Genomic DNA, 25406 nt, shown 5'->3' on the forward strand with positions numbered 1-25406 from the left:
TATGTACTTCACTAATTCAGCCATCCATCCTGCAGTTTGGTATGTTATAATACTATTAACCACATCTCCTGGAGGCAATTAATATCAGGTCCCTTACATTTAAGTTCTTAAGGATTTCTTTTTCTTTATTAATATTGATCCCACAAACAATTTGTAAGATCATTTTATAAGGACCTCTGATTACACGTTATTTTTTCAAACAGCAATCTTTGGCACTCATTATTTCATCCTAAATTACTTAAGTGTTTGCCTTTTTATCTCCCATTATAAAACTTTTATATAACATTTTACTTAATTTATTCAGAGAGTGACACTGGGTAAGTGGTTGCATCTGAGTCAGACCAGATGAAGATGTTGGGTGTAATCAGTATGCGAAAAACTGTGTCTTAGCACTAGTCTTTCTAATGGCTCCACTTAAATGTTCAAGAGAAGTATGGCAAGATGGAATTCTACAATCCTTGAAGATGACCTCCCTTTGAGCAGAAGTATTGGTGCCTGAAACTACCCTCCTGGGGAAATTGATGTCTTGGGAGAATGAGCCATTAAATAAACTGACCTCCCCCATCCTCCTTACTGTTTCAGTGGGAGAAGGAAATATTGGAAGCTCCCAAAAATCTAAAAAATGCAAAACTTGTTGCTGAAACATTTGTGGGATACTATCACTGTTTTAACTAATGGTCAAAGCAAAATAGGTGAGGGTTCCATTGGAGGCAAAATCTGAAGGACTGGCCTTGTTACTGCTTATATAAACCTGTGCTAGCCCTTTTGATCCATTTAGTGGATAGTAGAGAAAAAATAATCAGAAAATCAATCTTTATTTTTTTATTAACCACCAATCCTGCAAAGCCTCAGTAGGTGCACTTCATTGTAGGTCTCATTGTTATAGATTGTTATGAATTAAATTCAAAAGTTTAAAAAGGGGTTTATCACCAAATAATGATTTACAAGCATGTCAAACTGCAGAAAGTTCATGTCAGTATAATCTTGTATTTGACTTCTTAACAAGTTACTAGATTCTTAAGTGTCAAATTAGGAGAACTGTTCCCTTGAAATTTGTTTGATCATAAAAATGTTATTTCAAAATGATCTTTCTTTTGACAGTTTTACACAGTCAACAAATGTATTTTCCCTTGCGTAAAAGGTTTCCAAGCAAAGAGTGGGCAAAAAGCTGCTAATGAATGAAAAATCAGATGTCTTGTATTTAGTTCAAGAAAATATGTAAAGAGTAATATAATACAATTAAAGTTATATACCAAAATATCTATATAAATTGACAATTTAATAGAATATAGCTGAAATATTTGTGCACGCTTACCTGTTTTGTTTTGATGAGTTTTTCCTTATATCCACCAGTTACGTTCAATACACTTTAAGCAAAATGGTATTTCACCTTGTTTAGTGTCAAGTGATGATATAACAGAAGAGGCTTATGAGATAAGAAGCAAGGTGTAGATGTGGGACTAAAATGTTAGGGTGGGACAGAATTGTTGTGGAGCTGGATAAGTGGAAATGACACTGGCTGGAGCAAACAAGGGATGTGTAGGTGTAGTGATCAAAACTGTATTTCACACTATGTGCTGAAATCACTACCTTGTTATAAACACATTGAGAGTGTACAGGTATGTTTAAATAAAGTGTGTTCTTATTTTTTTAAACTTTTTTTGAAATCTTACATGTTTTGTCAAATCATATATTTTAGCCCTGTTGCATTGTTTTTGAAATAAGAGGTTGACAGTCATATGCTATATAATTCTTATCTTGTATGCATCATCACTTTGACTATTAAGTAGGAGCCTGTTTTTATTCGCATGCAAGTAGCTAAGTTCCCTTCTTAAGGTTACGAATGCAATGGAGAAATTCAGTAAAAGGATATGAGCAGGAAGCCAGAGACTTGCAAGCAGGAACGGACCCTGGTGATGGGAGTGGGTTACTATAGCTCACCAAATACAAGCAGCAGTGGAAAAGATCCAAGGAAATTAGATCTCTTCAGAATTAAGAAATATCTCAGCAAGCTTCTGGATGAGAGTGATGATACTAGATATCCTCTAAAAGTGCAGTTCCCAACTCCTGAGATCAGCTTTCCAATTTCATGGTGTGATTTCTGTGAGACTAGAATGTGATACTGAAATACTTCACGGTAGAGGACCAGCTCACAGTCCAAATGGCTCTCTAAACAGTAACATGCATCTTATACTGCAGCCCAGTCCGTGCATGCTGCTGTGGCAATTAGTAGAAGCAAGAATCCCAAAGGAGGGACAGGTTACAACTGAGGACCTCCTTCTTGAAGGCAACAAGTGCTTTAGTAGTGGTACAGATGAAGTACTCCATACTGTAAGAGATTTTAAAGCAACCCTGAGATAGTTGACTCTGTATATCCCAATCCAGTGAAGAAAACAGTGACATCTGTGGAGTCTGTAGTCTGTGCATTATCAACAACACTGGTCCTCAGGTTCCCCCTGGAAGAGGCAAAGATTTTACTGAGTGGCCCTTGGCTTCTTCCTCTGCTGACTTGTGGTTTAGACCACTGGAGAGGAATCAGTTTCAATGCAAGCATCATTTGTCTGTATGTACCACGTTTAAACCTAACCTCATCCAACCTTCCATTTAGCAGCTGATTTTCCTATATCCAGAAGGCTGAACTAGAATAACCTTTATCAGATGACTACTTGAGATAACTGAGGGAAGAGTATTCCATCCAGAATCAAATTGTTCCAATATCCTTTCCTTTGCATCCAGTCCCTCTTCAGGTACTCTTCTCATGAAAGACTGTTAAAGCAAGAGGTAGACTTTCTTACTTAATTAGGAGTAGTAGAAAGAGTACCCACAGAATTCAGGGACAAGGAACTTTATTCCCATTATTTTTTAATCCCAAAGAAGAAGAAATCATGGTACCCATCCTTGCCTTTATCCCAACACCTTCCTCTTTTGCTTCAAAATCCTTATAGTAACCCTACCTTCTTTAATTTCTCTGGCTTGTTTGAACTTTTTTACATCTCTCAGCTCACAAGATATCTTTTCAACCACTTTATCCTCTCTGGGCTTGTAACAGGGCAGTCTTTCCCCAGAAGAGAAAACAGTCAGCCCTGTTGAGAGAACCCAGCTGTGGGGCATTTGGATAAACAGGGATGCCCCACTAGGACAGAGTGAGCAGAATAGGGAAAGAAGTGAGCTGTGAGCAGAACAGCTTGCTATATAGAGTGGCCAAGCTTCTGTTCTAGGGCCAGAGCGAAAAGTCTCCCCTCCTAGTGCCCAGGATAGAGCAAAAGGGTTTGGTTTTGTTTGCTTATTTGTTTGCTGGCTTGTTGCATAAGAACTGTGTTTTATTTGGGAGGGCTGGCTGAGGAGCAAAACCTGTTTGCAGAAGCCAGCAGGCTAGGCAACCCTAGGGTGACCGTAAGGAAATCTGGGACACTGCCCCTCCCATTAGCAGCACTGCCTCAGGTAGTGACAGAGGCCAGTGGGCACGGGCATAGGCACAGCTTGGCAGAGAGGTGGAGCTGCCTAGTGTACCACTCCACTCTGCCTCCCTGCTGGACTGCAGCTGGCACCCTATGCCCTGTGATTCTGGGACTCTTGTTTCAATTTTCACCAGCCAGCTGGGACTGGCTTTCAAAATCCAGAACTATCCCTGTCCCACCCTAGGCAACCACATCTCCATGGCTGTAGTGCTGGGATCCATCTTGCATGCTGTCCTTCCATTCCCATGACCCTTTCATTCCTTTCAACTCAGTGGACCAGCTTTGACAGATGTGGAGGACCTAGGAGCTAAGTCTTCCACTTAGTTTCTGGGCATATGACGTTAACCACCGAGCTGTTGAGCGTAAGGTGGGTGGGAAGCTTCACTTCTTTTGTACCATCCTCCTTCCAAAAGATGTACTGGTCAGATAGGCATGCATCTCCTCTATGTGTTGTGCCCAGAGTGACAGAAACATCTCATATCTCTGAACCAGACAGCTAAGCTCTGAGGATGAGCAGGAATAGGAGCATCCCTGTACCTACTATTTCCTATAGTGTGTCTACAGGCAGCTCTCTGCTAATATGCTATGATGGCTCATAAGGCTCCCCACTGAGAGAATAGGAGAGCTATCTATCTCCCCAGGGCAGAATAGGACTGCTGTCCTGAGACAAGATTTATATTTTGGTTGAGTGGCTGCGTCAGTTCACATGTCTAGTAGGTGGAACAGAAACAGGCTCAAGAGTTCAACTTGTGTGAGCCATCTCGTGAAGAAGGAAGAATATACACTTATCCTCCAGTGGTGCTTTTTTGAGATGTGTTGTCCACACAAATTCCAGAACTTGTCTTCTGTCCTTGCAAATCAGGGGTTCTCATACAATAATAATTTTTTCATAGATTGCATGCACAAGTACTGACTGAGAAATAATTGGCTAGGATGTAATACTGAAAAAGGGCATGGGGTTACAGTAGTACATACGTTAAATATAAATAAGTGTTGCAAAAAAGGACAACAGCATACCAGATTGTATTAATATGAATGTCTCTTGCAAATCAAGGGAAGTGACTTGTCCACTGTGTTTGGCACTGCCACACCTTGAGTCCTTTGTCCAATTTTGAGTCCCACACTTTAAGAAAGATGTGGATAGTTTGGAAAGAGTCCAAACAAAAATAATTAGAGGCCTTGGAAACATGACTTATGAAAAAGATGAAAGAACTAGGATTATTTAGTCTGGAGAAGAGAAGACATAGGGGTTATTTAATAACAGTCTTCAAATACCTTGAAAAGTGATTATAATGAAGATAACCTTTGCTTTGTGCTGGTAGAGCACAGGACTGGAGCAATGGCATCAAACTTCAGCAAGGGAAATTTAGGTTGGGGGTTAAAAAGAATGTTCTGACTGACGGTGGTCAGTCATTGCAACAGGCTACCTAGAGAACTTGTGCAATCTCCGTCCCTGGAAATTTTCAAAAGCAGATTAGATAGACACTTGGCTGGGATGATTTAGTCAGGAATGATCCTGCCTTGAGCAAAGGGCTAAGTTAATGACCTCACGAGGTCCCTTCCAGCCATACTTTCCTTTGCTATTCTTATTAGTGAAGAAACTAAATGACTGTTAAGGCAGGAGGTAAAAAAGCAGTCAGGACAGGTGTGGCCTCAGGGGTGCTTGAGTTAAAAAGAAAAAATCTGCTTTTGAATGCATGGAATACATGAGACTAGAATCTGTGGCAGCTACATATGTTGAACAGTAAGAGTAACTCTAGGATAAGTGACTGCTCTCTTCCCTACATGTGCTAGATTAGGGTTTATTTATTCAAGTGTATAAAATTTTTATCTGATTCTTATCTGAGAGATGTCCAGTTACAAAATGAACTAGAAGGTTTAGCTCTGCATCAGGATCTGGCTGACTGTATGGTTTTCGGGTTACTTCCATGAACATCTCTTCCTACAAAGTAAAATTAGAATATTTATGATTGATGTGGTGGGAAATGGATACTGCGTAGAACAGAGACATGGATAGTGGGTGATATGTTCTGAGCCCTAGAGTGTTGTAATTAGGACTGTCATTTATAAAAATGAGAACTATTTATACATCAAAAGTATAATTTAGGGCATTACTACATAAAATCCTATCATTGCTAGAATTTTGACCATGACAGGTATGATAATTCAGAATTAGTTTTTTCTTTATGGGTGGTCAAATAATTTTTCTGCCTGGTCATAATTTAGCAAGACACAAATTGAAGATTATCACTACGCAAAAGAGTAATCTGATAGATTTCCTCTCCCCTGGATGATTCAACAGAGAACCAATACACCTCTACAAGCATATTGAGCTATAAGCATTGGCGATGCTTAGCGGGTGCATGCGGATACATGTGCATGCCCCTGAACGTGGTGGTGCACCCCCTGTGAAAAGGTACCGCTGACACTGCTGGTGGCACTTGTGGGCAGTCACTGTTTGCCACCTCCTCTCCCCCCAACTCCAGCGGCATCTGTGGGTGGTCCGTAGTTGCTGCTGGTTGCTGTTGACACCCAGCAGCATTTACAGGTGGTCACCAGCTGCTGGTTGCCTCTCCCCCACCCCTGGCCAGCAGCGCTGTGGCCACCTGCAGGAGTTCCCTGCTTGCCACTACCACGTTCCCACCACCAACAGCGCTGCTGCCACCTGCGAGAACTCGCCATGCCCCCCCAGCCTCAGGGGGCATGCGGTGTTCGTGGATATAAGTACTTTTATAGTATACCTCTTCATAGTATCTGAAAATACATATACACTTTGATGTGTTGATATTTTGATACTAGAAATTCAGTTAAATTGCTACAGGAAAATGAACACTTTCAAGCTGCAAGGTATAGTCTGGATATAAAAATTAGTTAATAGTTCTTGACTCACAAAAAGCCAAGTGCTGTTTTAAATGATATAGTCCTGAGTGAGATTCTCTCTGTTTTTGGTAAAGTTTTAAAATACCAATAATTACATATTTTTTTTAGGATGCAAGACATGCTGCAGAAGGGGAGATATACACCAAACTTAACCAAAAAATTGATGAATTTATTCAGCTTGCTGATTATGACTGGACCATGTCTGAGCCAGATGGAAGAGCGAGTGGATACTTAATGGACCTTATTAATTTCTTAAGAAGCACATTTCAAGTTTTTACTCACTTGCCTGTAAGTACAAAATGGAGCTTGATTTTTAGATTAACAGAATCCTGCAAATTTTAGCTCTTCTCTGATTTTGAATAAAATAGCTTTTAAGTTATTCTTGTAGTGTGGTAGGTAGGTTTTTAGACTTTCACATGCTAACAGATGCATTCTATCATTATTTATGCTATAGATGTAAAATTCTGTTTATGATTTTAGTTTCAAAGGAGAAAATGAAACAGCATTTCAAAACTTGTTTATTAACTAGATTACAAGTAGGAAACATTAATACTGTATTTTTTACAATGGGACCAGATTTTCAAATGGTCATTCTAAGTTAGTGTGCATGGACATATCCACAGAGAACGCTTATGCAGCTTATGTAACTTGTCATTCTGGAGGCTGTCTGAAAATTTAAATTCAAAGCTTTGTTTAAATTAAAAAATTAGGGGTTTTTTGCCATAAAAACACCAGTGAACTCTGATTGGCTGAACTCCCACTGAAGCTAATGCTCATTCAAGGGTGTTATACATTCCATGTTATTTTTCACTCCATATGTTTGATGTCCCAACTCCTGTATTCCTTTGTCTGACCAGCCATTTTTGAAGATGAATGCACACCTACTTTGGATTATGATTGTAGTTCATACAGTTTTAGATCAGGAGTAAGGTCAGCCAAGTATTAATTATACCAGAGTATAAGGACAACATTTACTCCAGTGTCTGACTTTCTTGGATTCATCTCACTGTGTTTTAGCTTGTCCCTGCTGCTGTTAGCTAATGCATGATTACTTTACTCAGGGATCATGCTTATGGGCAAAATATATTCTTATTAATAAATAGAATTGATTCATCATAGTCTTGAGTGTGTCAATGGGAAGTCAAGTAAAGAGAATTTCCCCATATGGTGTATATAGTCACTCTAATTGTGTTAAGACAGTTTGAGATGTTATGTCTCTTTCTGTAGCCCAACTATTTGATTGTTTGCAAAGCAGATCAAAGAACAGCGATGATATACTGTTAGGTAGGTAAGGATATTTTAAATCTAATATTAAGTGGCTGGGTTTGTTTCTGTTGTCATTTTCTCCCCCCAAGCTCAAAGTATGGAAATTCTTTAATGTACAGTGTCTATAGCTTTGTGAAAGGAGGCCTCTCCTTCCTTGCAGGTGCTTGTGGTGGCCAGCTTCAATCCAAGGTAGTTTAGCATGTAAAGTGGTGTGACAAATTGTAATGTGACACAACCCAAGTGGTGTAAGTGGCCATAAAGCACATATCTACATGGTTATTGAATACTGGGTGCATCTACATGAGAAGTTTACTGCTGTAGATTAATTAGCTCTGCAGTAGAAAACAAGCCCTCTCATCCAGTCCCAGACCAGGACTCTTCCTGGGCTTTTGTGAACATCCCTTTCATTCAAAGTCCTGCCTGCTGGGATTACATCACTCCTCTCACTTCAGAGAGGGCTGCCTCCAAAGTAGCTTCACTCGCTCTCAGGGCAAACAGTGTCCCTACTGGGACAAACACTCCTTCTCTCTACACTCTGTCCCTCTACAGGGCAGCCCTTCCTATCCCTTCAGGGGAGTATAATTTAAATGCTTCTACATCAGCTTCAAGTACTATCCTGCCACAGAGTTTTTTAATTCCTCAGCAGCAAACATGTAGGCACTGATGCAGCTAGCTGGGGCATGAGGGTGCTTCAACGCGGGGGCTGCCTGCCAGCTAGCCTTTCACTGGAGCACCCTTGTGCCCTAGCCAGCCCCTCTTCAGCATACTGAGCTAGATCTGAGCAGCCCCAGGCTGGCAGGCTGATCCCCTGGACCCTCTGTCAGCCAGGGCTGCTCTGAGCCAGCTCAATGTGTTGCGCTCCTGGGTGCACCTGTAAGCATGGCACCCAGGAGCAATAAACTCCAGCACAATAAGTGACAGAGTTTGTTTCTTTGCATTAATATGCATGTGTAAAAGCGCCCACGGACTGTTAGCTCCCAAAAAGAGAATGTAGAAATGTCTTGATTATATACAGTATACCATTTCAATTGTATAATGTATTTTATTAAAACATAAAAACAGTGACTTCATGTCAACCTAAAAGTAAACTTTGTTCTCTTTGAGATGAAGTGATGGAATAGGATGGAAGGAAGCTGTTATGTTAGTTAAAATGTTTGAAAACTATGGAGGAGATGAGAACTCGTGTTTTAGGGCCTAACATTATTCTGTAATTTCCTACTTGACTTTCTTGAATTTGGTATTGGCTGTGGTGCAGACAGGTTACCGAATTCTGTAAACTACAGTTTGATCTGGTATTACAATTCCTGTGAGATATGGTGGTGTCTTGTTTGTCTCGTCATGCATGTCCCTAATAGAATTTTGCCTAACTTGGCTGACCTTCCTGTAGACAAATCAACAAGATACAGAAGACACTTCTACGGCCATCTGTATTTATTTGCTTATGTGAGTTGTAGGAATGAAATTACATAAATTTTATTTTAATCTTTAGTTGATTTTATTATGGCTGCTTCCAGAACGTGATTTCTAAAATTAAGAAATGTATGTTCTAAAATTAATCTTTCTAATAAAGGCATTTTCAGTAGACATGGTTTCAGAACTCTCTAGTTTTCATAACTGAACCTATTAATAAAACTTTATCAAGGCTAGAAATATCATATATATCCAACTATGAAATACTGGGAGCTTAAAACGCCCTCTGTTTGTAGTTAGAAACGATAGTTTTCTATGGCTCAGTGAGAGAGAGTGTGTGTGTGGTGAGGGACAAAAGACATAGGGAACAATACAACTTCTCCCTCTATTCCTAACATAACCATACAGCAGCAGAATATCACTTCAGTGCTAGTTTGGGAGAGTGCTAGATAGTTGTTCACACTTCTACTCAGGGATGTTTTACCACCTGTTGGGAGTTGGCTTGGTCACTAGTATGCTGGCACGTATGCTTTGCTGTGCAACATATTTTCAGCATCTGGCATCAAGGAATTGTTCTAGGTGCATGTGTAGGAGCCTTTAAATGTAGAAAGAGAGTGTGTCTGTGTATGTATATGTTTGCATGTGGGCTACATGCTTCTGTATCTATATGAGCATAATTTTTAAAAACCTGAATACATAATATTGAAACATCCTTTTTGCACAATTATATTTTATGCTTGAATAAAAAACAAGCAAACTGTAATCTAAGTTCATGGCATGTACTTATTTAAAGCTTCTCAGGCTTTACTTTCATAACTATCCGTGGCATCATTGAAAGACCTGAAGTCTCCAACTTAGTTTATTGCTATAGGGATTATATACTTCATGTGTAACTGTGATACTTTAGCATCAAGAATGGTATAAAATGTTTAAAAAGGAAAGCATTCCCATTTCACATTTACATTACAACATCTAATTATTAGGGCTGTCAGGCACAGTTAACTTATGTGATTCATGCAAAAGAAAATTAACATGTTCATTTTAATTGCATTAATCATGCACTTCACTGACCAGTGGAGCAGACTAGCTCCGAACCAGCCAGAACCCATGCAAACAGCCCTAACCCTGGCCTGTCCTTCACCTGCTCCAGACTTACCTGCCCATGCTGACAGTGGCAGCAGCTACCAGGCAGAAGCTTCTACTCAGCACGGGGAAAAAGTGGCCCCTGCTCCTCACCACTACTGGGGCCTTCTTCCTGCAGCTACCCAGAGCATGCACCTGGGCTACCCTGTGGCTCCTCCCTGCTGCCATCACTGCTGCCTCTGGACCACCCAGTGGTGGCAGTGCAGAGGAGCCACAGGGCAGCCTGGGTGCAGGCTCTGCATGGCTGCAGCAAGAAGGGCCCAGCAGCAGTGAAGGGGAGGATGTTTTTCCTCTGCACTGAGCAGCTGCTCAGTGTGGGCACGTGAGTCTGGAACAGGTGCATGGTGAGCCAGGGTTGGGTCTGTTCACATGGGCTCCGGCTGGTCCATTCCAGCTGGGGCAAGTCCAGAGCAGGCCAGGGGCAGGGCTGGAGCTGTGCATTGTTGGTGGTTGTGAGGAGGACCTGCAGGGTGCACAGACTCCAGGCTGTTGGGTGTGGAGGCGCTGACTATAGTTTAACTGTGCAATTAAAATTGAGATTAATTGTGACTTTTTTTAATCTCGTAATTAATTCAGATTAATTTTTTTAAATAGTTTGTCAGCCCTACTACTTATCATTGGTATTAGAATTCATATGCAAAAAGAAATTACTGATGGAAAAGATTTTATTTCAATTTGTATAGTCCTGAACCATTCCTAAATATTGTCTGAGTGAAGCATGTTGTTTGTAGTAGAGATGTTAAATATACATACTGAATGTCTTTAAAGGAGCATTTACTATTTAGCTTAAGTATTTTTTAATAGATGCACCATTTATATTTGCTGTAAGTACCACTCTTTAGAAGGTCAACTTAGAAAATGTTGGGCCCTGTTACTTTGGCATTATGGGATTTTTGACATATTGCTCATTTCCACAGAAAAACCATAATTTTTATACTAATTGATTGCCATTATTTCAATATAATTTCTTTTTTGTATCTTGTCAAAATTATACCTTTTTGTTTATTTTTGAGGTATTTTGCAGACATATTGCTTGTTTTCTGTAAATTTTTCTTCCCTTATATTGTTTCCAAAATTTCTTTTGATGATGACAATATATCTTAATTTTTTATTTTGATTCCCTTACTGGTTTTCTTCTCAGAATAGCAACAATGACCATGCAGCTATGTCGGTAAGTAGATGAAGAAAAAGCATGTAAACTGAAAAACTATGAACTGCCTGCAGGCTTATTGCTTCAGTCTTTAATCACTTAATAAAAAACCCTTCCATTTGTTTGATGACTCACTGGGTACCTTGTGTGGTTGCATGAGGAGTCAGGTTAATAACTAACCTTTCTTATACTGGGACAGCAGGAGCCCTAAAAGGCTTGTAGAAGCATGATAGGGTATGCATCGCATCACAAATGTGATAATTCAGAAGAGAGTATAAGACCTCTTGAAAGTGAGGTTAGGTGTCAAAATACAGCTATGAGACTTGCATACAGAATAAAATTAAAGTGACAAAGAAAACCCAAGTGGCCCAGAATAAAGACTTGATGATCAAGTTTCATAGCTTCTTTGGTACTTGATGGCTGAGATTGATGGAATGTCTGAACTCTCATGTATTTCTGTAAAAGATGATGAATTGCATTTTAGGATTCTTCCATGCTCTGTTTATTTTCAGGTCATCAATTTTATTTATAAGCAGTTTACTTTGCTTCACCACGAACATTGATATTCTCATGGTATTGAATAATGCAATGGGAGAAATTAGTATCAAGTATGTTAGCAATTGTTTCTGGACATTGAGTTGCCGAACTGTCTTTTTCTAATTTTCCATCAATTGTAAATGTAGAATTCTAGTTTATCAGATCTAATTTGAATTTTTTTGATTGCAGTAGTCTCATATTTTTAGAAGTGAAAGAATCTGAAAGGTATTTATTATATAGTTTTCTGGAGTAAACATAAATATGTTGTAGTTAGTAATACATATTTATGGATTTAATTTGTAGGAAAATATATTTGTAATTAGCTTGAGATATTGGTTGCTTAAGTTTCAGACTCCTAAGTGTGAGAGGTTTCTGGTCTTCAAAAAGTCCAGGTGCCATAGTATATATAAAAAAGAACTCCATTATGTATACTGTCAGTCTTGAATATTGATCAGCCAAACAACAGTATTATATCTTACTAACACATACTCTTACCATAATAGACAAAAGGGAGATGAGAATTTGTGATCTCCTAATTTGAAGTTAACCAAAAAAAGTTATTTGCGAAGCACACCTATAAATCTGAAGCATGTTCCTTAGATTGTTGCTTCTTTCTACAAATGCCAAAAAAATAGTTAATTGTACAAATATGATATTATATGATTTTCCTTGGCTCTTAATATTTTCAGATTAAAGCTATTTAGGATTATTTTCCTTTTTCAATTTTTACCATCCATCCAAAATTTTCTCTGTGTTTGTGATCTCTGGGGCTTTATGCGTAGTGCGGCCTGTTGGGTATGTAGCCCCTCCCCTCAACTCACCTGCCACAACTTTGATGTTAAGGTAGCAAGAGAGGGGGTTCAGTGGAGATCCTTTCAGAAGGGCTCCCCGACAATAGCGGTACTCATGGTCACTCGTTGCGATGTTCCATGGGGCTCCACCTCCCCTACACCCTGTCCACTCACCAAGCGGATTGGTGATGGTATGATGGTTGTTTCTACCCCACAGGGCTCGCTTGCCGCCTGCTTCAGGTGGAGCTCCTCATGTCTAAGTGGGGCTCAGTTTACTTGGGGGCTTCCAACCTTGATGCCTCACTTTCTTTCTCTCTCTAGCTCTTTGATTTTTCTCCTTTTTTTTTTTTTTTCCTCTTTCTTCCTATTTTTGTTTTAAGTTAGAGGAAATATTCTCCTGGGGAGAGGAGAGACATGGAGCCACCTTCTTTTCCCCAGCCTCCTTCAGGGGGCTCAAACGTTGCCCCTTCTCTGCCTCCTGGAGGGAGCTCAGACACTTCCCTTGGTCTGCCTGCCGCAGGGAGCCTCAGTGCTTCCCTTGCTCTGTCTCCTACAGGGGGACTAAGTGCTCCTCTTGGCCTCCTTCTGGCAGGGGGATCAAAGATTTCCCCTGCCCTGCTCGCCAGTGCTGCTCCGGCTGTGCCGCTTCTCCTTGCTCTGGGAGCCTCAGCACTTCTGGGGTGCTGCTTGCCTCCTCCCTCTTCCTCTGGCTCCCCCACACTGCAGGGACCGCTGGGGCTTTTAAACTTCTGCGCAGCAGCTGGTATGGCCACCGCGATTGGTCCAGCTGTTCCTCACGCAGAGAACAGCTGATTAAACAGCTGGCGTAACGCTGCCTTGCGTAGCTGCGGCCACAGTCTGGGTTCCTGTGGTGCTGAACTGATGGGGTAGGTTTCCCCCACGGGGGGCCTGTTCCAGGGTTTTGGGACCCACGGAGCCCACCTCTGCCCCTCTAAACCCCTGTGGAGACGTGTTGCCACCACAGTGTTCTACTGTTAAAACTTAATGAGCTGCCAGTACTCAGCAGGCTCCTCTTAACTAACGGTAACTTACTATATCTGATTAGCTATCCTTACAGGTGCTGAAGAAAAAGCTGGGCTGTGAAGAATACTCAGTAGGTAGCCTCTGGCAGTTAAGAAGAAAAAGGAGAATTTCCAGAGTGAAGTGCTCTCATGAAAAATGCTCTGTCAGTTGTCTTTTCTCTTCTGTATTGAAGGGGCTTCAGTTGAATACCTGTGCTCAAAGCTAGTCCCTGGAACTCCACTAAAAAGTTCACTTAAATGTTTATTGGCAGGTAGAGTAGATTGTGGAGCACCAACAATGATACATTTCTTTGTTGAGACACAGACAATCTGTATTCTGTATTGCCTTCCATTTTCAACTGGTTTCAGAATGTAGCCCAATTGGAGTCAATTGTAGATGTTTGCTGTGTAGGTGACAGAGACAGGGACAACTGTAGTGAGGCCTGTTCCCAAAGGGCACTTCTTGCCAGTGACACTGGAAAAATCCATTTTGGGGCAAAACTGTCCTATCCTGGTATTTAGGATCAACCCAGCACTTAATAATATGATGTTCCAAAAAGCTTAAGTGCCTTTTCTTAAGTAGAAGTTCTTATATAGTTGGTACAGCTGGTTCCCCAGACCATTAACATTGCTGTTTTGTTCAAACCAAGCCTCGTCCACTCCAAATCTGCCACAGAGATTGGTTCATCATCCCAGCTAGATCAGATGGAGACAGAGTTGTAATCTTCCTTTTGAATGCACCTTTGGCCCCTCTCTTTACTTTACTACTTAACAATCTTCTATGCACACACAAGCCCAATCTAATTCCCTCCAGTCAGTAGATTCTTTCAGAATAGCTGACATGCTCCCTTCCACCACCAGGGAAGGTTTTACTGTGTAACAATAAAGATGTTCTGACTAAGGTTGTCAGTTAATCACAGTTAATTTATGTGATTATGCCATTAATCACAGTTAACTATGCAAAAACAAATTAACTTTAATTTTTTAAATTGCGTTAATCATGCCACATCATTTTGATCATCAGAGTGGACCAGCTCCAGACCAGCCGTGTGCACACAGCCTCAGCTCCATCTCGACCCATACCTGCTCCAGACACACCTGCCCATGCTGAGCAGTGGCAACAGCAGCCAGGTAGAAGCTGATACTCAGCATGGGGAAAAGCAGCCCCTCCCCTCACTGCTGCTTTGGCTGCAGCCACCCAGAGCCTGCACCTGGGCTACCCTGCAGCTCCTCTCTGCTGCCGTCACTGCTGCCTTTGGGCTGCCCAGTGGGGCAGTGGTGGCTGCAGCAAGAAGAGCCTGGCAGTGGTGAGGGGGAGGGGCTACCTTTCCTCTGCACTGAGCTGCAGCTTCTGCTGGATGCTACTGCTGGTCAGTTTGGGCAGGTGAGTCTGGAGCAGGTGCAGGGTGGGCTGGGGCTGTTCACATGGGTTCTGGCTAGTCCACTCCGGCCAGGGCGAGTCCACAGTGAATGTGGGATGGGACGGACTGGGGCTGTATGGTGGTGGTGGAAAGGGGCTTCAGGATGCACAGGCTCCAGGCTGTTGGGTGGGGGGCGACTGACTATTGCTTAACTGTGCGATTAAAATTGCGATTAATTGCAACCTATTTTTTTAATATCACAGTTAATTCTGATTAATTTTTAATAGCTTGTCAGCCCTAGTTCTGACACGTGAGTTTCACAAATGAGAAAGAAAATGGATCCAATTCAGTGAATGCTGGCTAACACAGGAAAGATTGTCTGTTTGTCCCCTTGAGGTACATTTTGGTTCTAGAATGATCAAAAGCTCAGGTCTGCATCTAAGCAGTTCATTTGCTTGAAGGTTATGTGAAAATCCTTCACAGCAAGAAAGGTTTTACGTTTTTAGAGCAGAGATAATTCAGATTAACCAAATGACTAGAAAGTTTCTCTACATATCTTTATATGCTCTTTTTGGAGTAAGGAACACTTACTTCACAGCCATTATTTTTATTATTTCTGCACTGTAACACCCACAAAGCCTAGTCATGAATGAGGAACCCACTGTGTAAGGTGCTATTCAAGAATGGAACAGAGACCACCCTTAATCCTAAAGAGATTTCACTGAAAAATCTTTCTGGCAATTGGTCACTCAACAAGGAATTTTTCATTGATGCTCTGTTTCTGTCCCGTGTCATTTCAGCTGTTATAGATTGCTTCATGACTTTGTTTTTGAAAGGAATTAGAGTTTTATATTTTGAGTTTATTTCTATCTTCAAGTTCTTCTGACATAAAGTGCAACATAAGTTTCACTTTTGTTGTTTATAATGGTCCCAAGCCTCCCTAACTCCATTCTGTAAACTTTCTCATCATGAAGTCAAAGGGACCAGCTTTTGATTAATGAGCCTGCATTTGAGAAAGTTCAAAATATATTATAACTTAAGTTCTGAGATGAGCTGATTTGAAAACCAGATAGGATAATAACTGTTCCACAGGAATAAGGTGAATTTTTGATCTAGCAAGTGCTGTTAGAGAGTTGCAGGTGATTCATGTATTTTATTAACACAGGATTAGAAATAAAGACAACTTTCCTCTTTAGAAGAGAATGATCATGTCAAAAAAGTTACAAATTATATTTAAATAGGTATATTTAATTGGTTTATTTTGATCTGCTTCTTAGGAAAGAGAAATTGGGCCAGAGTTACAGAAGTCACAGTGGAATTAAGTATTTTTTAGCATTCTCCACCTTTTTAATATATACATTTGTTCAGCATATTAGTAAAGTTGGATATATTTGTGCAAATTGGAATCAAAAACTATTCTTAATTAATAGGACTGCTGTAATGCATATATTTATTTCCTGTATAGTTTCAGTGAGTATTAAAATTGTCTAATGGCAATGATATTAAATTAATTTGGAAGTTTAACTTTCAATTTAACAGGCAAGTTTTGTTATTTCCTTTTATGTTGGGGGATGGTAGTTTGTGTTGTCTTATTGTTCTTTTGATTGTCAGTAAAAGCCTTATTTCACAGCTTGCAGTGTGGGGCTATTAGGTAAAGGGTGGCAGTGCTCAAAAAACTATATTCAAAAACTGTCAATCAGAAGCCCACATAGCCTGCTTAGAGAATGGGCTTTCTTACTGATTTCTCCAAATGTCGCCTCATGCTGTCTTTGATTGGCATAGCCTGGCAGGGAGGATGGATGAATCTGTCACCAGCTGGTTAATTGTGTTGCTGGTCTCAGCCTGACATCAGGTCTTTGACTCTTAAGTGGCTCAATACAAAACAAATTAGCAGATTGTAGTCATATTTCTCATTCTATATGCTTTGACTTTGTTGAATGCAGTCCATAAATCATATTGACTGACACCCTAGTGAATGATGAAAGCTGCTTTTGAGGCAGCTAGTATGGATCTTAGAAAGCAGTACCGTGAAGGTGCCATGGAAGGATGCATGTGGCTGACCCTTTGGGAATTTCCTAGGAGCCAAATGTCTCTTTACTGCAATTGTTCTTAAGTGAAAAGCTTTTGGGTACTACAGAAAAGGATTTAATATGTCAGCAGATTCTCTTTTACAAGCTCCTTTGAAATATAAGAAGTTTGTGTAAGGGTTTTCTTTTTTTACAAACTTGTATTTCAGCAAAATATAAAGGGTGGGTAAAAAGTAATTCAATTTAAACTATTAGCAGGTGTTGTTTATTATAGAATAGGGTCCCTGTTTTCTGGACTTCAGATTGGTCACATGAAAGAATACAGTTTGTAGATTGTAGTTTATTTATAGTTTAAGCAATTGTAGAATGTAATATAACTGCTGAATTTCTGCATTATACTTATTTAAATTAATTGCTAGATATTGTAACTGCAAAAAGAGCTAGCAGTGTTAAATATTAAGGGTGCCTTAAAATGAACTGAACTTTTTAAACTGAAGGTATAATAGTACATTATCATAACATTTATGCCTCCCATAGTTCCTTTTCTTAAAACATGAAATATGAAAAAAATTGCAAAATATGGATAATAAATTATTATATGATACAAATTTGACTCTAAGCTTATGAATAAATGTCACAGAACTTCATAGCTAGAACTTTGTTTTCAAATATGATTGTTTCACAGTTTCTATTAATAATTACAGATTATAATTGTTACTGTATACTAATATATATATTAATTATTGTTTTTCAGTATCATTTACTATAAGTGCAGTACTTTCAATGCATTTTGAGCTTGAAAGACTGAACTGTGCAAAATATATCTGTAAGTGTGTTTAAGTTTTGTATAGCAATAAAACAGCTTCTTACAGTTTACTGATCAGCTTAATAGATTTAGCTTTCCTTTTCATTTAGATTTATTTAAGTATACTGGTCTTACTGAAAAGCTATAAATTGCAGATGGAAACTTTTCTGCCTTTTTATCATTTAACTATGTTATGAGAACAATAAGCCTGTAGTTCAAGTGCATAGTTGGAAATAATTTAAATATTAGAATGTTGTCATTTTATGTCATTTAAAATAAGCATTAAATGCGAATATAATTATACTTATTTTAAATGTCCAACAGAATTCTCTCGTGTCATATATTTCTGTAGTGTAATCATTATCTTGCGCTCCAGTACTATTGATATATGCCAGTCTACAAAAATTAGTAAGGTAAAATGTTTCTTTCTAATATTCATAGAATACAGAGTTTGCATATAAAATTAATTGAATATCATTTTTTCTTGACAACCTATTAATCTGCTTATACTTTTATAACATTATAGTGGCAACATAAACAGGACATGGAGCTGGTTTGACGGAGCAGTACATTAAAATTGAGTGTACTGATTGTTCCATTAAATCAAAATGGCATTTCCATTAAGTATCTCAAACCTTACATAGTAATTAAATGAACTGTCACCCATTGATTTTTTTTTTTCCCTCTCTTTTTTTTTCTTTCTTTTTTTCCATTCCTACTTATATTGTTCTGCTTGAGGAATAGAGCTGCATGTCTCCCAAGATAATTACCATTGGGTTTGGGAGACTTTTAAGCATGCTGTTCTTGCATTGTTTCTTACATTCCTTATTGTCTGTTCATCTGTTTTGGTCAAATATGTTATTTGCTTCTGCTTTCCTTTTTGAGGTTTTTCAATTAAGAAACTGACAGCTCATTTTAGTTGTGCAGTGCCTTATGGTTCATGATGTTGTAGTGCTACAAAGTATTAGCAAAAATTGTTTAGGGTTTCAGTTTGATGTGTGAACAGAATGCGTAATTTAATATCTATGAATAAAAATCTGGAGAAATTTAGAGTACTTAATAATAATATATTGTAATCTGTATTACTTTAATAAATCCACTAATAGCAGTAAATTCATGAAAATACAGCAAAATATTTAGAGCCAAACTTGCTATCTGCAAATAGATCCCATTGAAGTGGAAGAGTTGCACTTACATTACCAAGAGAATGAAATCTGATTCTTTATAATTAAAAGATTAGGCCTCATTTTATTAAAAAGTTAAAGATATTTGTACTGCAGTAGTTTCCCCAGTAAGATGTATAAAATTAATATTGAATGTGTTAGAAAATACATTATATTAATTACTTGAATTCATTATAGTAATACATTTTATGTAAAAGTACATTTAAAAACAAATACCGCATTAAACCACAAATCATAGAATTATATTTTAAAACAAAAATTCCCATGCTTCCAAAAGATGACATCACTATCGAGAGAAAGTAATGATCTAACTAGGTATTCACAAGGTATAACTTGTGAAATTTCAACTTGTTTGTGTTTTCCATCTGCTGTGGAGCTTTCATATTATTTTGTTTTAAATTCCTGTTGTTTGATTTTAAAGAGTTTTAGCACATTCATACCTGATTTTATGCTTTGTTCTATTAAGATTTTGTGATGGGAAGTAGTTTATTTTATAAACATAGCAATATTTTTCATCATAATTTTTGCATATGTTATACAGAAGAGGGTACATTTTATTTTGTGGCTACTTTATTCAGTTCCCCAGAAATCAGTGTGTAAGGACTTTGAACGGGTCTGAAAATCTAAAGAAAGCAACAGTTTTGGGAGGAGAAATTAACAATCTAATATGTCATTAATAATAATAACACTATTATGGAAAAATGCCCAACAAAAAGTAAACATTTTACTTTTAGAGAGCTATTTTCTGTTGGATGCTGTGGAACATGTAGAATTCCCATTCCAGTTTTCACTGCATTAAAAATGTTGTCATGAAGTTATTAACATATTTCATTGACATTATATACGGATTATTTTTAATTTCCATAAGGGTTTAATATATTTGAAACCAACAGATACGGTTGCATCAAATAATAACAGAAATGTTGATAGCTCAGTTTCTGCTTTAAGCAAAATCATATTGAGAATTTGAGTTTACGTAATATAAATAATTCTCTGGTGATATATGATTTCTTTGCTGTTTTACAACTTGTTACCCTTTTTATCAGGGAAAAGTGGCCCAGACAGCTTGCATGTCAGCCTGCCAACATCTTTCAACATCCCTGATGCAAATGCTTCTGGACAGTGAGTTAAAACAGATAAGCATGGGAGCCATTCAGCAGTTTAACTTAGATGTCATACAGTGTGAATGTAAGTAGAACATTGTAATGCTATAGTATATGTTTTATTATAACTGTCATGACACCAGACAACTTTTCTTTAGCTAGTTTATGATCTCTCTCTGTAGTACACTAAAATCTTGACTTTATTTTACTAATATTTTAAAGAACTGTTTTTATTATGAAGATAGTGAGAATCATTTTTCATTTGACCACCAATTAACTGAACATTTTTACAAGGTTTTAAATTATTTTGGAAACAAAACAAGTCCTAACAATTTAAAGATTTTTAATAATGATATTTAATATTAAAAATACTTGGAAACTTTTTTATAAAATTTTATACATTTTTTATACATTTTTTAATATTTTATGTATATATTGATTACTTAGATTAAATTCTGCTTTAGTGTATAATAACTATGTTCAGTGCAAAAGCTATAATATACCACATTATCATCCATAAAATAGTACATTCAAAGAATGTTATTAAAGTTATGTAGCTAAGCACAAAATAGGACGTGCTTGTGCAATCTCAGTTCTGTCCCAATCTTCATTATGACAGTCTTTATATTATATGTTCAATATTTTCTACCTGCCTTATTCAGTGATCAGTGATGCTCACATAATGATCACCTATTCAATATCTTGCTTCATTCTCGTGGTTCAGTGTGTGACCCCAGGCTTTAGTTACTACACACTGTCCAAATGCCCTCTAAAGGTCAATATATCTACTAGCTAGATGTGTCAAACCAGGGGGGAGGGTGAAATTTAGTCACAAGCTAGGTAAGCTACTGCTTAGAGCCCAGCAGGGAAGAGAGACCCCAGAGACCCCAGAGGGGGTAGTGTAGAGTTGTGGGAATAGTGGGGGCCAGGTATGCCCACATGTAGGCACCTGAGCCCAGCAGGGATATGAGGTCCCAGAGTGGATAGTGTGGAGAGCATTGGGTGGCCCCACACAGAGTAGGGTTGAAGTGCAAGTAAGCCTGAAGGGCTGTGCATGTGAGGGGGCTGAGTAGGACTGAAGTCAGAGTAGGCCTGAACGACAGCCCAAGGGGCGTGCTGAGTAGGGTTGAATGGGAGTAAACTTGAAAGACAGTGCAAGGGCCAGGCCCATGAGAAGTTGTGCCCGGTGAGAGGATTGGGGCAGAATTAGACTAGGGTTTGGCATAAGACTGGACTGCATAGAGTAGGGGAACTTGCGGGAACTGAAGGTCCTGCGTGACAAGGTCAGTATAAGAGTAGTGAAGCCTGATGGCTCAAGAGGAGCCTCTCAAGGAGGAGCAGGGCAGTGGAGTGTGGCCTGGTAACGGGCAGTAGGCCAGAGGTCCTGGTGAGAGAGAGGCAGAGTGGAAGAGGCCTCCTGTGAGAGGGGAGGTGGTGTGAATGTGCATGTGTGTGGAGCCCAACTTTGGACTCAGTTTGCTCCAGTCCCAGACCTGGAGTAATGTTAACCTAGATGCCATCTGCAAGGCATGGGCTGTGGTATAGCTGCAGATAGTGCCCCCTGGCATTGGGGCATGTAATGGGCAGTCTCCCATATTTACCATCTGTTTGTAGGAGCAGCAAAGTCATGGCAGGTGAGACCGGGCAGATTGCCCCATAGCGATAGGTGGGCAGGCCGACATATGATCCGGCCTCAAGAGCTGCCCCCTGTCACACTGTAATATGAAGTTTCAAGTTTTACATAATCGGTTGTTAAAAATTAAGAGGACTTTTGAAAGTGTATGTCAGAAGAGAGACAAGAAGCAGCTGATTGAAGGGCAGCTAAAACAATTACCGAAAGTTCACAGTTATTTCACTCTAATAAAGGAGGAATCTCATACTCAAGAGAGTCAGCCAGGACTACAGCAATCACAGGCATCCACCTCTTCTACTTGGATAGATTATACAGATGTGGACATGATTACTACACTTGAGAATGTTACAGAGCCTGAAATCCCAGCTGAAGAAAGTAGATGCACAAAGCCCAGTGATCTTGGTCTCTGGGGTGTCTTGACTGAGGATGATATTTCATTCTGGATACAGAAAGGCCCCTAAGAGTGTCAACTTTGGAATGGCCCATTTGAGAAATCAAAGCAGCCATTCAAAAACTAATTTAGATATTATTCAAACAGTCTATTTTATTCAAGGAAAGCTAATGGTGAAAAATACAATTGGGAGTGACTTGTATACTCTCCAACAACCGGTTGTGTTTACTGTTTTGTTTGCAAGCTCTTTTCAACATCATCACGAGAACTGGCTAGCGATGGGTTTAATAACTGGTCAAACCCTGTTGGAATTCAAAATCATGAGAACTCCTGAGGGTCATAGAACATCTTTGCTTACATATTTAATGAGGCAATGTGGGTTAACCTTGGACTCACACCTGGAGGAACAGATGAAAAAGGAGCAAAAGTACTGGAGGCATGTACTTGAACGTGTTATTGCAGTTGTGTGCATTTTAGCAGAGCATGGATTAACTTTTAGGGGAGGGAGAAGCAATGAGAAGTTTGGCTTGTTACATAGTGGGAACTTTCTTGGCTTGATAGAACTCATTGCTAAGTTTGATCCATTTCTTGCTAACCATATAAACATTATGGAAACAGCAGATCTGGGAAGTCTTCATACTTGTCTAAAACAATATATGACTAACTCATCCGGCTTATGGTGAAATAAGTAAGAGGATCTATTTTGGATGACTTGAGAAAAGCAGGATACTTCAGTTTTTCTGTTGACTCTACACCAGATATTTCACATATTGATCAACTAACTGTTATTGTAAGATATGTGTCACTCAATGATAGTTTTCCCATTGAGCACTTTCTAACTTTCCTTCAATTAGAAAATCATAGTGGTGAAAGTATGGCCAACATGGTGCAGGGTTATCTAGGCAATGACTGCAAAGTTGACTGCAGTAAATGCAGAGGACAGTCATATGATAATGCAGCCTACATGGCAAGAAGGTATAATGGCATGCAGCAAAAACATCTAGAGAAAAATGAGTATACTATATGTATTTCATGTGCTGGACATTCACTGAATCTTGTTGGCCATGCTGCAGTCGATTACTGCCTAGATGCAGTAAATTTTTTTTGCTGTTGTTCAACAAATATACACGTTCTTCTCTGACTCTACAAAACACAGGACAGTGCTCAAATCATTTTTGGGTCCTGATTCCACAATCCTAAACATCTCTGACACCAGGTGGGAAGCACATGCAAAGGCTACTTCAGCCATAGCTGAGAGATGATTCAGTTGTTGATGCTCTTACTCATGTTCATACTGATGACAGTGAAAAGGGTGATACAAGGAGAGAAGCTGGCATTCTTCAGGAGAAAATGAAGGAATTAAAAGTTTTTGTTCACGTTAGAACTTTGGAATCGTTTGTTACATGAGTTCCACAAAACCAGCAGGGTCCTACAGAATACACAGATAGCCCTTAGTAAGTGTGCAAAGCTTTACACATCACTTTCTCACTTTTTGAAAGAAACCTGAGAAAGTTTTGATGAAATTGAACTCAAAGCAAAAGAATATCTGCCTGATGTAGACTACAAGTATGTGAATAAAAGGAAAAGAATGAGAAAAAAATAAGTCAGTGATGGTGATGCACTTAATGCCAATGAAGCGCTTTCTCCAAGAGACAAGTTTCAAGTGAAATCCTTTATTCCTATGATGGATGTACTTGAAACCAACTTGAAGAAGAAAGCAGTCGCATACAAAAATTTTGGGAAAAAAAATTAATTTTTGATTGATTTATATGCCTCAGAAAAACAGCTGTGTGAAGGTGTAAAGCTTCTTATGAAAAAGTATCCTGATGATGTTGATGTTAATCTTGTTGGAGAAATAACGCATTTCCATGCTTATATCCAGGGCCATCCCTGGGGGCGTGAATCAGGGTGACCATCCCGGGCCTTGCCTTTGGGTGGCTCCATGGAGCCAGGTGGAGCAGTGCTGTGACTCCACACTGCTGCCCCCTTCACATCTGGCCACTTGGCACCCCTCTTACCCCCCCCACAGGTTGTATTGCTGCTTCCATGTAGTAAGTGCTGATCTGTGTAATTGCTCTTGTGTTGCTGTAGATTAAAAGTTTTCATATATGCTAATTAAGAAATCATAAAGTGTTTTAACTTGAAAGTATTTCATAATGCAGATAGGCTTATTGCAAGATATATGTTTGAAGATTAGTTTTTTGTTGCACTTTTGCCTATGTATATATGCAAATATAAAGCTTAAATATTTCTATTTTCATTGTCCTTTCTGTTAGAATAATACACTTTTTTTGGTAATGCTGTGGGGCCTCTTTAGCTTGACATAGCTTAGAGCTCCAGCGTGTCATAATCCGGCCCTGCGTCAAACTCAAAATATTTAGCACTTAGCATTAGTATAGCACTTCATATGTTTTAAGAATAGATCTTGTTGATTTCAGTTGTGGCTTTAAGTGCTTACTATTCCTGCAAAGCCCTGTCCTGGGGTTTCAAGTTGGGTACCCAGAACAGGAGAGAGACATCACTAGTGACCACCTATGGCAATTTTATTTTAAGTGGGAGGCCTAGCATTATAAAAGCATTCTATGGCAGGGACAAAAATTAAATCTGATTCTCCAGGTCAGTACATAAGACTGGCTTTTCTTTTGGCTTTTTTCTTCTGTTTTTTACTGTATACATCCAAATTCCACAACAATTGGCAAAGGTCCTGTAGATAGTACTTCATTGTGCAGTCCTGATTTCTTCCCAGAAGAGATCTCTTTTGTGCACTGAAGTTAGGTCCCTGGGGAAAAATTAGAGTAGATTCATAGATGTTAAGGTCGGAAGGGACGTCAGTGGATCATCGAGGCCGTCCCCTGCCCATGGCAGAAAAAAAGTGCTTGGGTCATGTGACCCCAGCCAGGTGCTTGTCCAGTCTCTTGGAGACCCCGAAGGTAGGAGAGAGCACCACCTCCCTTAAAAGCCCATTCCAGATTCTGGCAACCCTAACTGTGCAGAAGTTCTTTCTGATGTCCTACCTAACTCTACTCTCTATCAGTTTGTGGCTGCTGTTCCTGGTTATTCCAAGGAGATGCCCTGGTAAACAGAGCATCTCCTATTCCCTGCTGCCCCCTGCCCCCCCACAGTGAATTTGTATACTGCCACAAGATCCCCCCTTAGCCTTCTCTTGTGGAGGCTGAAAAGGTCCAGATCCCTCACCCTTTCCTCATAGGGCCTTCCCTTCAGGCCTCTAACCAAACAAATGACCC

General features: G+C 39.3%; 1 protein-coding gene across 2 annotated transcripts in view; it reads left to right on the top strand.

Annotated features, from left to right (window-relative positions):
* EXOC6 (exocyst complex component 6) overlaps nucleotides 1–25406 on the top strand; it is a 167803-nt gene that overhangs the window by 95798 nt on the left and 46599 nt on the right. The window contains exons 15-17 of one of the 2 annotated variants that reach the window (XM_019555844.1): nucleotides 6447–6626; nucleotides 11299–11328; nucleotides 20081–20222. In XM_019555844.1, the coding sequence (XP_019411389.1) occupies nucleotides 6447–6626; nucleotides 11299–11328; nucleotides 20081–20222 (352 nt within the window). The remainder of the gene's footprint in view (nucleotides 1–6446; nucleotides 6627–11298; nucleotides 11329–20080; nucleotides 20223–25406) is intronic. The other variant, XM_019555845.1, reaches the window with a different exon arrangement.

This window comes from Crocodylus porosus, unplaced genomic scaffold (genome assembly GCF_001723895.1).
Source record: "Crocodylus porosus isolate Cpor-Errol unplaced genomic scaffold, CroPor_comp1, whole genome shotgun sequence".
Lineage (NCBI taxonomy): Eukaryota > Metazoa > Chordata > Crocodylia > Crocodylidae > Crocodylus > Crocodylus porosus.